A 14,387-nucleotide genomic window follows, 5' to 3' on the forward strand; every position below is an offset into this window, starting at 1 on the left:
GTCATCATTTGAAGTGATCCTAGAAACCCATATGAACAGGCTCTGTATCACACCCCTCCTTTGATGATGGTGGTGGCAACTAGAAAAAAACAAGAAACTATTACAAAATGTAGGTTTTCTCTATATTCCTGTTTCAAGTCTAACTCCTGGTTGACACTTAATCTTAATATCCAAATAATTAATCTCTATTGCACCAATCTGAAATGTGAATTCAAAAAACTGGTACTACTCTCCATTTGACCTAATAATTCTATAAAATCATTGTTACTACCATTCCACAAAAATAGCAAATTATCCAAGTGATAGCAACACCAAGAAAGTTACTTGTAAAATTAACCACAAAAAGTAGTAAAATTGTTTTGATAAAATTATATCCATAAATGTGTATGTTAAAGTCTCCTCATTAGCTGTTAAATGACCAAACTTATGTACCATTTTGTCGAACCAGGAAGGACCTTCTTAGTGCGGTATAACAGAGAAGAGACTTTTGATGTCGCACATAAACTGAACATCACAAGTAAGATCAGTGTGGCATAACTTATCTAACAAATCCCATGAATCTTAATGATGTGTGGAAAACCAACAAGTAAGTTATTTAATTTCAAATCAGTAAATTATGCCAATGGTTCATTGATGGAACTGGCCAAAGCCAGTATGGGAAGAAGGGAGGGTCTAATATATTACTGTGTAGCTTTGGAATTCCAAAAATCCTTGGTATAATGAGGTACAAAACCCTTAAATATTTATACAAATCTAAAGATGTGGAATCAAATAAAAGAAGCTCATCCAGCACCACTTAATGTTAGTACAAGCATTGTTGATTTCATTAATTGACACTGTATTATAAACATCAATGTCACCCAAAAGATTAGTCATTTGGCAGTCATAGTCAACTGTATACATAATCACCAAACCGCCCCATTATCCAGTTTCCTACAACCGATTTCCTTGTTAGAAATTCGATGACAAAATGCATTGGTCTTCAAAAGAACGATTATAATATCGATTTATTGGCTTATTGTTAAATAAGCCCCGAATGTCTCTTTCGCATATTTTTTTCAAACATCTGCACTGTGGCGAAAGTTCTCATTTTAAAACGTGGGCCCTGCCTAAAGTGGTAGTCATCAGAACCGAACAAAAATTGTAAATTCAATTTTCGTGTGAACATCTTCAAATCTAAAAGTGTATGTTCTACGTTGGCTCTACCGTTGGGCACGGAATTAAAACCTTTCAGAAACAAGGCATGATGAGCTGGGCCAACACTGATGTCAGTATAATTGTATATATTAAATCCAAAATGGGAACTAATATGAACAGTACCTTGTGATATGGCCAAGTGTTCATCATCCATTGTAGACACTATCTGCGCTTCTTCCCCTTTTGTTTCTTCTGTTGCAGTTGGAAACCACCCTTCCTCCGGGGGTCCTGATGCGTCGGCGTGCGGCTTGTTGAAGTGTTCTGATTTGACAACCGATTTGCCAACCTCTCCGACCTCCTTAAACGAACTGCTTCTGTAGGAACTTCCCCCAGGGACCTGCTGCTCTATATCATCCCATTGAAAACTAGGAGCATCTTTAGTTCTAATAACACCAGGGGGTTTATGATGGACCTTATTTGCGTAATAGTCATCATCCCAGAGGAATTTCTTCTCCTTCCTCTTTTTAGAGAGTACCAATCTTTTATCAACCTTATAAAATGTCTGATTAAATGAGTCTTTGTACTGTCAAAAAAAACAAATCTTTGTTAACAAATTCAACTAATTGGTTGATTTTTATCTTTATACTCACATACGCCTCTCATTTTCTTTAACACTTTTACCAAATCAAGTCCCGCGGGTCAAAAGGTTCAAGTAACTGACCATGGAAAATACTATTGAGCTCATCTACCTGGGGATATTTCCAAAACTGAAGAGCCAGTTTATTAGAGCGTCTAGGCTCACTTCAGATGATGAGAATTGTCATAATCAGTTTTTAGTCTTGAAAATTTTTTGATCAAGGATACCCTGAATCTTTGGTCATTTCTATTGAATGTGAGGTATGGGTGGAAAGACGGGGGAAATATGGCCCGATTGTAAAATTCAACTTGGTTAGAGACAGTCGCCCCAATTTCTTTTGCAGCCTGTTCAGTAAGATTAACAGTTACTGGAAGGGTGGTAGATTTAACTGTTGTTCAGCATGAGTTGTTTATTTAGCTTGCTGTGGCTACTGTCAGGCATTTTATATAGATAAGACAATTAATGCCTTAAATAAGAGAATTTATCCCTTAAATAAGAGAATTTATCAGCACCTTTATAGTTTACAGAAAATGGACTACAGACGTGCTCTCCCTAGACATGCACTAAAATGTATTGTTCCTGCTAAATTCAAGTTTTTAGTTCTGGAACAAATTTGTGCTGCAATTTACTTGGGGGATTGGAAAAACAAGCTGTTTTATAAGGAGATGTGGTAGGTAAGATTGGATGCTACTAGCCCCCCAGGGATTAGGAGATGTGGTAGGTAAGATTGGATGCTACTAGCCCCCCAGGGATTAATGACAATATCTCAATAGCAAGTGAGCTTAAGAAACGAGCTAATAACTTTTAATATTGGTTCTTTTTTTCTTAAACACGGACTGGTTTTGTTTAGGTTTTATAATTTGCCTAACAATCTTTCAAAACAATTTTTGTTCTAAGGAAGAGGTTGAGCAACTTATTTTAACAATGATTAGATTTGGTTAATATTATGTGACAAATGTGATTGGTATTATTTTTTGTGTGTGCTATTTTAAGCTTTTTAATTGGTTAGAATTTAAAAAAATGGTATGGTTCTGAGGATGTCTTAACTTTCAGTAAAGATGAAAGCACTTAAACATATTAACAGAGTTTTCTTGGTTTTATGATTCATGATTCCGCTTGGCTGGTTGTTTTTTTCTTGTATTTGTGTTTTTTACTAGCTGCGGGTTTTACCGTTTTTAAGCAACAGAGAAATAAAGATTTCTGTTACGCATATACATATATATATATATATATATATATATGTGTATATATGTGTATATATATATATATATATATATATATATATATATATATATATATATATATATATATATATATATATATATATATATTTGTGTGTGTATAATATACACAGTGGATATAAAAAGTGTACACACCCCTGTTAAAATGCCAGGTTTTTGTGAAATTAAAAAAAACGAGACCACAATAAATCATTTCAAAACTTTTCCCACCTTTAATGTGACCTGTAACCTGTACAATTCAATTGAAAAACAAACAAATCTGTTAGGGGAAATAAAAATAAAAAAATGTACAATAAGCTGGCTGCATAAGTGTGCACACCCTTAAACTAATACTTTGTTGAAACACCTTTTGATTTAATTACAGCATTCAGTCTTCTTGGGTGCACACCTGCGATCAATTAAAGCGGCCCTGATTAACCCCAAATAAAGTTCAGCTGTCCTAGTATTAATTTCCTGATGTTTACTCAGTTGCCTTCTACAGCAAAAGCCATGGTTCACAGAGAGCTTACAAAGCATCAAAGGGATCTCATTGTTGAAAGGTATCAGTCAGGAGAAGGGTACAAAAAAATTTCCACAGCATTGGATATACCATGGAACACAGTGCGGTCATAAAAAGTGGAGAAAATATGGGATAACAGTGACATTGCAAAGAACTGGACTTCCCTCCAAAACTGATGAAAAAAACAAGATGAAGACTGATCAAGGAGGCTGCCAATAGACCTACAGCAACACTGAAGGAGCTGCAGTGAATTTCTGGCAACTACTGGTTGTGTACTACATGTGACAACAATTTCCTGTATTCTCAATATGTCTGGACTGTGGGGTAGGGTTGCAAGACGGAAACCTTTTCTTACACACAAAAAACATCCAGGCCCATCTAAAAATTGCAGTGCAATACATCAGGATCCCAAAAGCATGTGGTAAAATGTGTTATGGTCTGATGAGACCAAAGTTTAACTTTCTGGCCAAAATTTCAAAGGGTACGCTTGGCACAAAAACAACACTTCACATCGCCACAAGAACACCATCCCCACGGTGAAGCATGCTGGTGGCAGTATCATACTTTGAGGTTGCTTTTCTTCAGCTGAAACTGGGGCTTTAGTCAAGGTGGAGGGAATTATGAACAGTTCCAAATACCAGTCACTTTGGCCCAAAACCTTCAGGTGTCTGATAGAAAGTTGAAGATGAAGAGGACGGTGTCTGATAGAAAGTTGAAGATGAAGAGGAATTTCATCTTTCAACATGACAATGTCTCCAAGCATACATCCAAATTAACAAAATAATGGCTTTACCAGAAGAAAATTTAGGTATTGGAATGGCTCAGCCAGAGCCCAGATCTAAATCCAATAGAAAATCTGTGGGGTGACCTGAAGTGGGCTGTGTACAAGAGATGCACTCGCAATCTGACAGATTTGGAGTGCTTTTGCAAAGAAGAGTGGGGAAATATTGGCAAGTCAAGATGTGCCATGCTGATAGACTCGTACTCAAGAAGACTGAATGCTGTAATTAAATCAAAAGGTGATTCAACAAAGTATTAGTTTAAGGGTGTGCACACTTAGACAACCAGCTTATTGTACGTTTTTTTTAATATATATTTTTTCCCCTAACAGATTTGTTTTTCAGTTGAATTTTACAGGTTATAAGTCACATTAAAGGTGGGAAAAGTTTTGAAATGATTTATTGTGGTCTCATTTTTTTTTATATCACAAAAACGTGGCATTTTCACAGGGGTGTGCACACTTTTTATATCCACTGTATATATAATACAAGGATAATCAGATATGTTTCTTTAGTTTTGCAGAATGTACCTGGTTTTCCTTGTATTTGCTTTGCCCTCTCTGTATGTACCTCTTGACCTCTTAGTTCATGACAAGTGGACAAAGGCTCCAGAATGGGTCCATTTGTAAATGTTTCTCTTATGAACTTAGAAAGCTGTGAGAGTATTGTTTGTATTATTATCGTGTATTGTGTGAAGGGTATGAAGTCTAAAACTGAAGTGCATGCCATTATTTTATGAGGAAGAGATCAAAAATATGGTGCAAAAATCTGGATATTTGAGACTAAAGGCTCTGTACAATAAACTAATAGGAAAAAAAAGTCTGACCGCTCAACGGTACTTCGGCGAATGGACTTTTTTTCTGTTGGTATATGCTCTATTTACAGCTTGCATGCTGGTTGGGCTGACCAATAATTTTTTTGAATACTAATGAGCTATCATTGTATAATTATGTAAAGATAATTCTTTTGGGCCTGATTTGACTCCTGTACCTTAAGGATTTGTGACCTACTGGAGATTGTCTAAAGAAGCAGCAAAATTGTTGTCTGATTTTGTAGACCGGGTTGCCATTAAATAAGTGGACCAACCACTGAAACTTGGTTTTGGCAGAGGGTTCATCAGAACATAGAAAATGGGCAGAACTTTAAATGATTCCATATTGGAGCATGAACATTCTCCAGCAGAATGTTAATTAAGGGAGCCCAGAGGAAACGGGTCTGCAGCTTCATGGCAGTATAATAAATGACCTTGAAGCATGGAAGAGGGAAAAAAATGCTATGTTTATGTTCACTAAGCATTGCTACAATACTGCAGTTTGGAGAGCATCAATAAGATGAATAAAAAATAAATTAACTCTTATAACAAAAGCAGCAGTTACAAGGACCTGTTATTTTCCTTTCCCTTGGTAACATTGGCTCTAGTCTTGTGTTAACAAGTGTGTCAAAAAAAAAGTAAAACTAACATAAGTATGACTGCTACGAGGATGTGTCATGTGCAGCTGTGTCTGTGTGAGAGAAAGTGAGCAAATGAGAAACTGTGTGTGAGAGAGAGTTGTAATACTTTGCACTGTGTGTGCATTGCTCTTGTTATTTCCTCATTAATTTGATTGCAGTAAGACATGAGGTGTACACAGTCAAACGAATGTCTCTCTGGGAGGTTGGCATAATGTTTAAGATGTTTACCTTATAGACGCAAGGTACAGAGTTTGATTTTCATATGGGGTAACTAGCTTAGGCTTAAAATGGTCCCGAAGGGTAGTTATCCTAGTACCAACCTATAAATCTAATAAACCTATGAACCGTATTGATGAACACATTCATGTGTGTATGTGTGTGCAAGTCTGTATATGTCCCTCTGCATGTGTTCATGGTTCTGTATGGTTAGCATCTAAGTTTCTGTATGTGAGCAGCAGTCTCTCTGCGAGGGTGTGTGTGTGTGCGTTTATGTATGTGCATGACTTGTATAGACATTAAATTATTGCATACCTTTTATTTTGGTTGTAAAATAAGTCTTCTGCAGCAACTTTGAAACATTAAGCAGAGGATCTACTTTTACATCAAAACTATGAAAATGCAAAGAAAACAAAGTTTATATATATATATATATATATATATACACACACACACACACAAAATATATATATATTAATATAACAAAGGTACAAATTTAATAGGTACCCCTTTTATCTAAAGGTGGACATTACAAGGAAATAATGGATCTTCTAGGGATGGGGAGACCCTCCCATCTGTGGTGTCAGGACTTGTAACACCTCTGGGCACCCCATTATTTCCTTAAAACGCCCACACTGCGTAGTACCATTCTTTGTCATGTCAGATGTGCATGTAAGGTGCCTCCTTACTGACCTTTTTAGTTGCATTCCACATGATCTTAGGAGTAGATTTTGGTTTTGACATTTTTTTCAAGAATTTTTGTGGTGCTTCATATCAGTCTTGTATTCCCACCTTAGGGCCATGTTATTTTGTTTAAATACTTACATAATTTTTTTTTTTTTAATACAGGAATGTGATCAGTTAAGTCAGTGAATGTAAAACGTACCATAGTTTGCTACGGGTAGGGTCTAACTAGAAGTGAACCCTTAAGAAATTTGTGCAAAAGTTTCCTATCAAGTCTTTAAACATCTGAAAATGTGAATACCTGCTGTTCCAGTTTGTAGGTTGTGTAAGAACAGTAATGTAGTGCATTTTTTATGATTAATAAAATTCTATAAGTAATGCAAGTGATGCACACAAAACATACCTTGTTACTCTGGTGTATTGCTGCTTTGTTTCTTCTCCCCAGTAACATTTGCAGCAGTAACATTATACCAAGTAACTCCTTTAGACTGAGAAGTCTGTATGTAGTAATAATTTCTTAAAGTAGTAGTCTAATACATTCCGTTAACTTTTTTATCCGCTCACTTTTGCTTTGCTTGCTTGCACATTGCATTTAAATCCAGTAGTTCCTATAATGTAAATCTTTAGGATTTCCCCTCTCTAGCAGTCATGTGTTTGCACACACACAAGTTCTAGGCATGTAACATTTCCTTTTACACCTTTTATTATTGCTTATAGTAATCACCCTTTATTTCTATCCCAGGTATGTTTAAGTAAGACCACTTGCAAAACAACTTGTGCTTCACTGTTAAGGGTAGATATTTTGATTCCGCTTGGAAAAGATGCTTTTAGTCATAGTTCAGTTATAAAATGTGTACTGGGTAGACTATATTCCTTTTCACACTGTTTCCAAGAGTGTTTTAGGGACCTAGTGGATTTTGAGCTACTTTTATTTACAGTTTGATCCTGGAAGTAAAAAAAAAAAACATGTACCTTTTGTCATCTAGTGTTGTACATTTTTAAGATGTTTTTTCTTACTGCAGTGTTGAATTATTTTTCTTGTAGTGATTTTGAAGATGTGCTCAATCAGTTTCACTGGCCTGTTGTTGGACCACCACATTCTCAGGTTTCTGTGTTGTCATCACCACTTAATACTGCTGAACTCTACAATAGCTTGGAATTGCTGTTCTCTCAGCTTCTGAAACTGCAGACCTCGTATCCTTTGTTTGTATTAAATAGTGACCCGAAATAAACTGTATTTGTTTGGTTTCAATGAATATCAGGTGTTACAGTAATCTCGTTGGGGAAAATTCTGTTATGTTTCAAAGTATGCATGCTGAGCTAATTGCAGCTTGCTTTGCAGTTGTTCCTTGGAAAAGAGACGAGACATTTGAATTACAGTGAAAAATTCTGCATTATATATTTTGTACTGAGTAGAAGAACCAGAGATTGTAAATATATGAAATTCAGACATGTAGTTGCAGTGAGCAGAATTCAGTTATTGCCTTTTCATTGTTAGAGAGTGTAAAAACGTTTTGTTAGAGAGTGTAAAAACGTTTTGCGCAAACTGTGCAGGTATGGAAAACATGAGCCTGATTTGGCAAGATGTAAAAACATAGGAATTATACAATTCCTCCCCTAAAACGTGCACGCTGATTGGCCAGCCCAACCAGCGTGCCCGTTGTAAATCCCTCAATATACTAACGGAAAAAGGTCCGGTCGCCCGGACTTTTTCCGTTAGTATAAAACACTGTCTCGCTATGTTAAAAGAGTTTAACATAGCGACACAGGTTTAAAAAAAGCAACGGAGATCTCCGTTGCTTTTTTTAAAGCTGTCTCGCTATGTTAAACTCCTTTAACATAGCGACATTAGTAAAAGCAACGGAGATCTTGCAATCTCCGTTGCTTTTTTTTAAAGCTGTCTCGCTATATTAAATGGGTTTACCATAGCAAGGCAGCTTTAAAATAAGCAACGGAGATATCCGTTGCTTATTTTGTTGTCTCGCTATGTTAAACCCATTTAACATAGCGAAATTTAAAAGCAACGGAGATCGCAAGATCTCCGTTGCTTTATTGTTTTGCTATATTAAATGGGTTTAACATAGCGAGACAGTTTACAATAAGCAACGGACATCTCCGCTGCTTATTTTAAACTGTCTCGCCATGTTAAACACATTTAACATAGCGAACAGTGCTTTTGCCCACAGCTCTGATGTACCGCGAGGCATGCGCAGTACATCAGAACTGCCGCAGAATACCAGACAGCCGCGGAATGGCAGTAAAGAGATTATACAATGCCATTATTTAAGAAAAATAATTATTTCTTTTCTTAAATAATGTCATTACATAATATTCACGCCTGGTGGTAATGCTGGATTTACCCATGGTTGGCTTTTTACCGGCTTCGCCTCGACCAAACCACACCAACCGTGGGTAAATCCAGCATTACCCACACCCAGGCGTGGGTTATTGCTATATTAGTTGTAGGTAATATAATGTCTGCAAGATAATGATTAATAGTTGTATTATATGAAGCACTGTGCTTATGCCTCAGAAACAAGAGAAATATAACCTTGTTATAGCTATTTTTATTTAAAAGAACCTAATTATAATAAGCTTACTATAGCCAAACTCAGATGTTTAGAACCTCACAATTATAACAGTAACTGAACCTCAAACTTCCAGATGGTATTCACCATGGAAAAATAATTAGCTGCTTTCAGACTTTTGTAATATTTCTTGCTGTGTTAAAAATGGTAGTCAGAAGTGAAGTTTGCCAACAACTTTAAAAGATGTACTCTTCATATTGTTGCATAAAACTTTTTTTTTTTGAGACTGGTGTTGTTACATACACTCAGCTAAACCTCCACCATCTGCGTTAATGAATTATGATTGGATTGCTGGTAACAGGCAGTTGTGTTAGGGAAACAGATGTTAAGTCAAGTAAAACGTTGTCATTCAGAACATACAGAAAGTGCACAGCCGAATGAAATTACATTTCTCCAAGCTCAGGTATGACATAAACAAATATAAATGCAGAACCAAATGTACATAAGCTATTGTACGGCATGCACAAACATAAACACAGAACCAAATGTACATAAGCTATTGTACAGCATGTACAAATATAAACATAGAACCAATAAACATAAAAAGTCCGAGGCACACCGCTTCCATGACAGTGATTACTGCCATTATCACCATACTAATTGCCATTAACTCATCTCCAACTGACAGCAACTTGTGTCCCAGTCCAGTCCCCTTTGAAAACATAAAAGTTTAGATGGATTAATCAAATCTGGTAGACAGACAAAAAAATAATCGTGGCACCGCTACTGCAGTACGGCAAACTGCCACCACATGAAGGCCTGAACTGCCCTTGTTGGAACAACAGATGTGAAGTTGTTCAATCTCGCCTTCATTCTTACTGATGGGTTTGGAGCCAAACATTGGCTCCGATTCGGCCAAATAGCAAAGCTCGAGGTCTCTAACAACTCGAGGCCAACCCCTATCCCACAATGCACCACTACATTCCCCAGATCTAGTTTGCTGCTGCAACTGATCGGGTGTTCTTTACAGCTCTTGGCCGTTTCTTTGGATTAGATAAGTGCGATTTTCATAAATTTCTACTTTTTTTCTCTCTCTAATTCTAGTTTCAGTTAGTAGTACTAAAAGTGCTTGGCTTGTTGTCCGTTTGGACTTGTATCCAGTTGGATAAGTTTTTATTTTCTTAGTGTGTTAAGATACTTGGGCATGGCCCTGTTATTTTAGTTGGTCGTTGGCCTTTTGTAGTTAGTACATAGCTCTGTCCCAGCCTGGTTAGGCTTGCTGCAGTTTTTTTTTGCACCTTCACTTTAGTCTGTTAGGCTTTTGGCCGTTTTCTTGGCCATTTTTGTTTTTAGACTTGAGGCCTTTTGCTTATACTGTTAGCCGGTTAGGCTCTTGGAGTAGTATTGCTGCTGTATAATAACTAGTTTATAGCTGATAGGCAGATATATTTGTTCTTGGACTTAGCTGTTAATTGAATATAGCTGTTATTTGGACAAGAATGTCAGAGAAGGCTAAACCGGGATTTAAATGGTGTTCCAAATGCAATCAAAAAAATGTCAATAACGGATGGTCATTCCACATGTGTGTACTGTCTAGGGGAGGTACACTTACAGGAGGTTTGCTCCATTTGCCATGGCTTTAGCTCCAGGGTTTAAGCTGAGAGAAAGCGTAAGTTGGTTGAAGGGGGCTTAATTAAAACGGCCTTCCAGTCTGATTTGGATTCTGCTTCCAGTCAGCCAAAACCATCTTCTTCTGCATCGTCATCTAGTTCGGCACCGAAGGGCTTTTCGATCCCAAAGACATCTAAGAAGGCTACGGTCTCAGCTCCAGTGCCTTTGGAACAGACCGTTCAGGTTGCTGATAGGAACCGGTCCCCAGTTCTGGAACCGGTATCTCCTAGCTTGAGGTCCCCGATCCTGGAGTCACTGGCTCCGTCAGTGGTATCCTCTCGGGCTTCTAGACTATCCGATTCAGATGTGGGTCGAGTGGGGTGGAGACTTCTACAGGACCCGGCGCTTGCAAAAATTCTGTTGGTTTCGACTCTCACAGCTTCGGAACCGACAAAGTCCTCTCCGATTTGTTGTTGCTCCTCCTCCGACTCGCACCGAGAATTGGAGCCAGAGAAGGCCAGTCAGTCGTTGGTGGAGCCGTCGGTGCTGACAGTCACCTCTGAGGTGTTTGTACCGAACCCCCTGATATCCTCTGCTCCGGCAATGGAATCTGGGAGCCGACACTCTTCTGTCGGCTTTGGGGGTGGTCAAACCGATACATCTGTTCTGACTCTTCCTCTTGGGATGTCTGCATGGATGAGTTCAGCTTGTACCTCGGGCTCGGAGCTGGTGGTTCTGGTGCAGGAGGAGTCCTCTGTGTCTTCGGACCCAGGTGCTTCCTTGCATCGGAGCCGTGGGGCCTTCGATGCCATGAGGAGGGCTTTGTCCCCTAGGACTTCCACAACCTCTGATATGGCCACCTCCTCCTGAAAGGCACCTGCTTCTTCTCTGCTACCATAGGTTCACCGTAAGTGTAGGGACCCAGAGCCTCAGGACGCCCCCTTGGGGGAACCCTGCTCTTCCGAGACTTCCCCAGAGATTCCCACTGAGGAGGTCCCTCGGAAGAGCCTATGCAAGAGGAGACATCTAGATTCCCCTCAGGAATCCATCAAGTCAGACACCGATTTGGAGGAATTGGAAGGGTCCCTAAGGTCCCCCTCTGAGGATATTTCCTTCGGGGATATCCTTGAGATCGTTAAGCAGAGGGGGGACTGGCATCCCCAAAACCCTACCGAGGAAGAGGCGGTGCTCCTGAAGGCTTTCGGATCCTGACCCTCCACCTCTTGGGTGTCTCTGCCCTTTGATGAGTTAATGGATCTTTTATCTTGAAGGGCGTGGGAGTCACCAGATTCTATGGAGCCTGTTCCTAGAAGGCCAAACAAGTACATCTCAGCACCCCATGACAAGGCCTTTTTATCTAGACCCATACCTGTTGATGCCATGGTGGTGGCGGCAGCCACTAAAAAGGAGATGCCGGAGACTTCAATGTCTGTTCATCCTCCTGATAGAGAGTCTAGGATAATGGACAGATTTGAGAAATGCATGTTCAGTTCTACGACCTTTGCACTTCGGTCATTGATCTACCTGACCTACTTAACACGTCTGCAAAGAGATCTCTTCAAGGAGTTTGGAGATACTTTCCAGGGTGCAGTAGTTGACTCGGTGACAGACAAGGTGATGTCTCAGCTTGCTGCCCTCAATTTCATTGTAGACTCGTCCATGCGCCTCATGTCTTACGCAGCTGATGGAACAGGTAGGGCTGTGGGTACAGGAATTGCTCTGCGGAGACATTCCTGGATCCGCTTATGTTCTTTTGCAGAACCCTTTGTTTGTGAATGCCTCTTTCAATGGTTCTTCCTTATTTGGACCAAAAGTAAAAGAGACCCTCACCAGATGTGAGCAAGACGGTAAGACTATATCTGCCATTGGAGTTTGTTTTTCTACCCCTACTAGACCTTATCCCAAAGGTCAACAGGGTGGGAAGATGTGGTTCGGTAAGACCCAAGGAGCCTTTCCGAACTCACAAGGTGAAGCCTCCTCCAGGGGCAGAGGGGGTAGCAATGGTGGAGGATGACACCCACGTGGCAGAGGGGGTCCGCAGAACCAGGGTGACATGGATCAGTTCCTTGGGAAACGCTATCAGTGCTCCTGAAAGGAGGCCTGACTGTCCTGCTCTGGAGGCATTCAGGGGATGTTTGTCTTTGTACCTAGGCGCCTGGCTAAATATCTCAGAAGACCGATGGGTACAAAACATTATATCCAGAGAATATTCCCCTTTCACTCTTATCCCAGACTAACAAAAGTAATCCCAGACATTCCACCCAGTCTATGGGATGTAGCATCCGTAGAGGTCCAGAAACTATTGCAAAAGAGTCATCCAGCCAGTCCCAGCAGACCAGCAAGGATTTGGAACTTACTCCAGGTTCTTTTTGGTACCAAAGAAGACAGGGGACTGGAGACCTATTCTGGACCTCAGCAGGCTCAATAAATATGTGGTGAAGGCGAAGTTCGGATGTTCACGCTTCAGTTCATTCTCCCGTTTTTAGAGAAGGACAATTGGATGTGCTCTATCGATCTACAAGATGCGTACTACCATATCAAAATGGCCAGGCCATCCAAGGATCATCTGCTCTTCTGGCTGGGAGCTAGTCATTTCCAGTTTTGGGCACTGCCCTTTGGTCTCACTACAGCCCCCAGAGTGTTCACCAAATGCATGTCAGTGGTCATGGCTCACTTGAGGCATTAAGGAATCCAGGTGTTTCCTTACTTGGATGACTGGCTCCTTACCGCCCCCACCAGGCATCTGCTTATTTGGGCAAGGGACGCTACCAGGGATCTGTGTTCACAGCTGGGCATTACGATAAATTTAGAAAAGTCTGCCTTATTGCCATCGCAGCATACAGTCTTTATAGGAGCAGTCTTAGACATGGTCAGCATGTCCCTCAAGCTCCCTCCGAAAGAGTTATTGTCCTCCAACAACAGATTTTGGATCTCTTGTCAAACGAAAAGTACCAGCATCACATATTCTCAAACTGCTTGGCACGATGGCAGCAGCAATTATTGCAATACCCCTTGCGAGATCCTACATGCGCATTCTTCAGTGGCTGCTTTTCACGCAATGGACCTTTCAGGAATTACCCTTAAGTCATCTAGTCATTATTACCGACTCTTGCAAGAAAGACCTTCACTGGTGGCTAACCGCGGAAACACTGACTATGGACCGCCCATTTGTTCTTCCCCCTCCAATCACAACGGTGACCACAGACGCCTCCCTGATCGGGTGGGGGGGGGGGTGCATTATCAGGGACAGACAGCTCAAGGTACTTGGCAGGCTCACGAGGCTCATTTGCACATAAATGTCCTGGAGATGAGAGCGGTTCTTTTAGCGTTGCAGGCCTTTCAAGACTCTCTTCCCCTAGGCACGATTGCAATCCAGTCAGACAACATGTTGGTAGTCTGGTACATCAACAAACAAGGAGGAACCAAATCCTACCCCCTGTGTCGAGAGGCTCTGAGATTATTGAATTGGGCATAGTCCACCCAACGTTTTCTGATTGCAACGCACATCCCGGGGAAATCCAACGTAATAGCGGACAGACGCAGCAGAGCTATTCGGCTACATCGCGAATGGTCTCTCAAGAACGAAGTAGCGGAAATGATTTT

The 14,387-nt window shown here is 40.1% G+C and overlaps 1 protein-coding gene across 2 annotated transcripts in view; it reads left to right on the forward strand.

Moving 5' to 3' along the window:
- Positions 1 to 14,387, forward strand: part of RINT1 (RAD50 interactor 1) — a 625,783-nt gene that overhangs the window by 178,954 nt on the left and 432,442 nt on the right. For both annotated transcript variants that reach the window (XM_044088530.1, XM_044088531.1), the window contains one exon: positions 7,690 to 7,839. In XM_044088530.1, the coding sequence (XP_043944465.1) occupies positions 7,690 to 7,839 (150 nt within the window). The remainder of the gene's footprint in view (positions 1 to 7,689; positions 7,840 to 14,387) is intronic.

This window comes from Protopterus annectens, chromosome 11.part0, assembly GCF_019279795.1.
Source record: "Protopterus annectens isolate FY-2018-M chromosome 11.part0, PAN1.0, whole genome shotgun sequence".
NCBI lineage: Eukaryota > Metazoa > Chordata > Ceratodontiformes > Protopteridae > Protopterus > Protopterus annectens.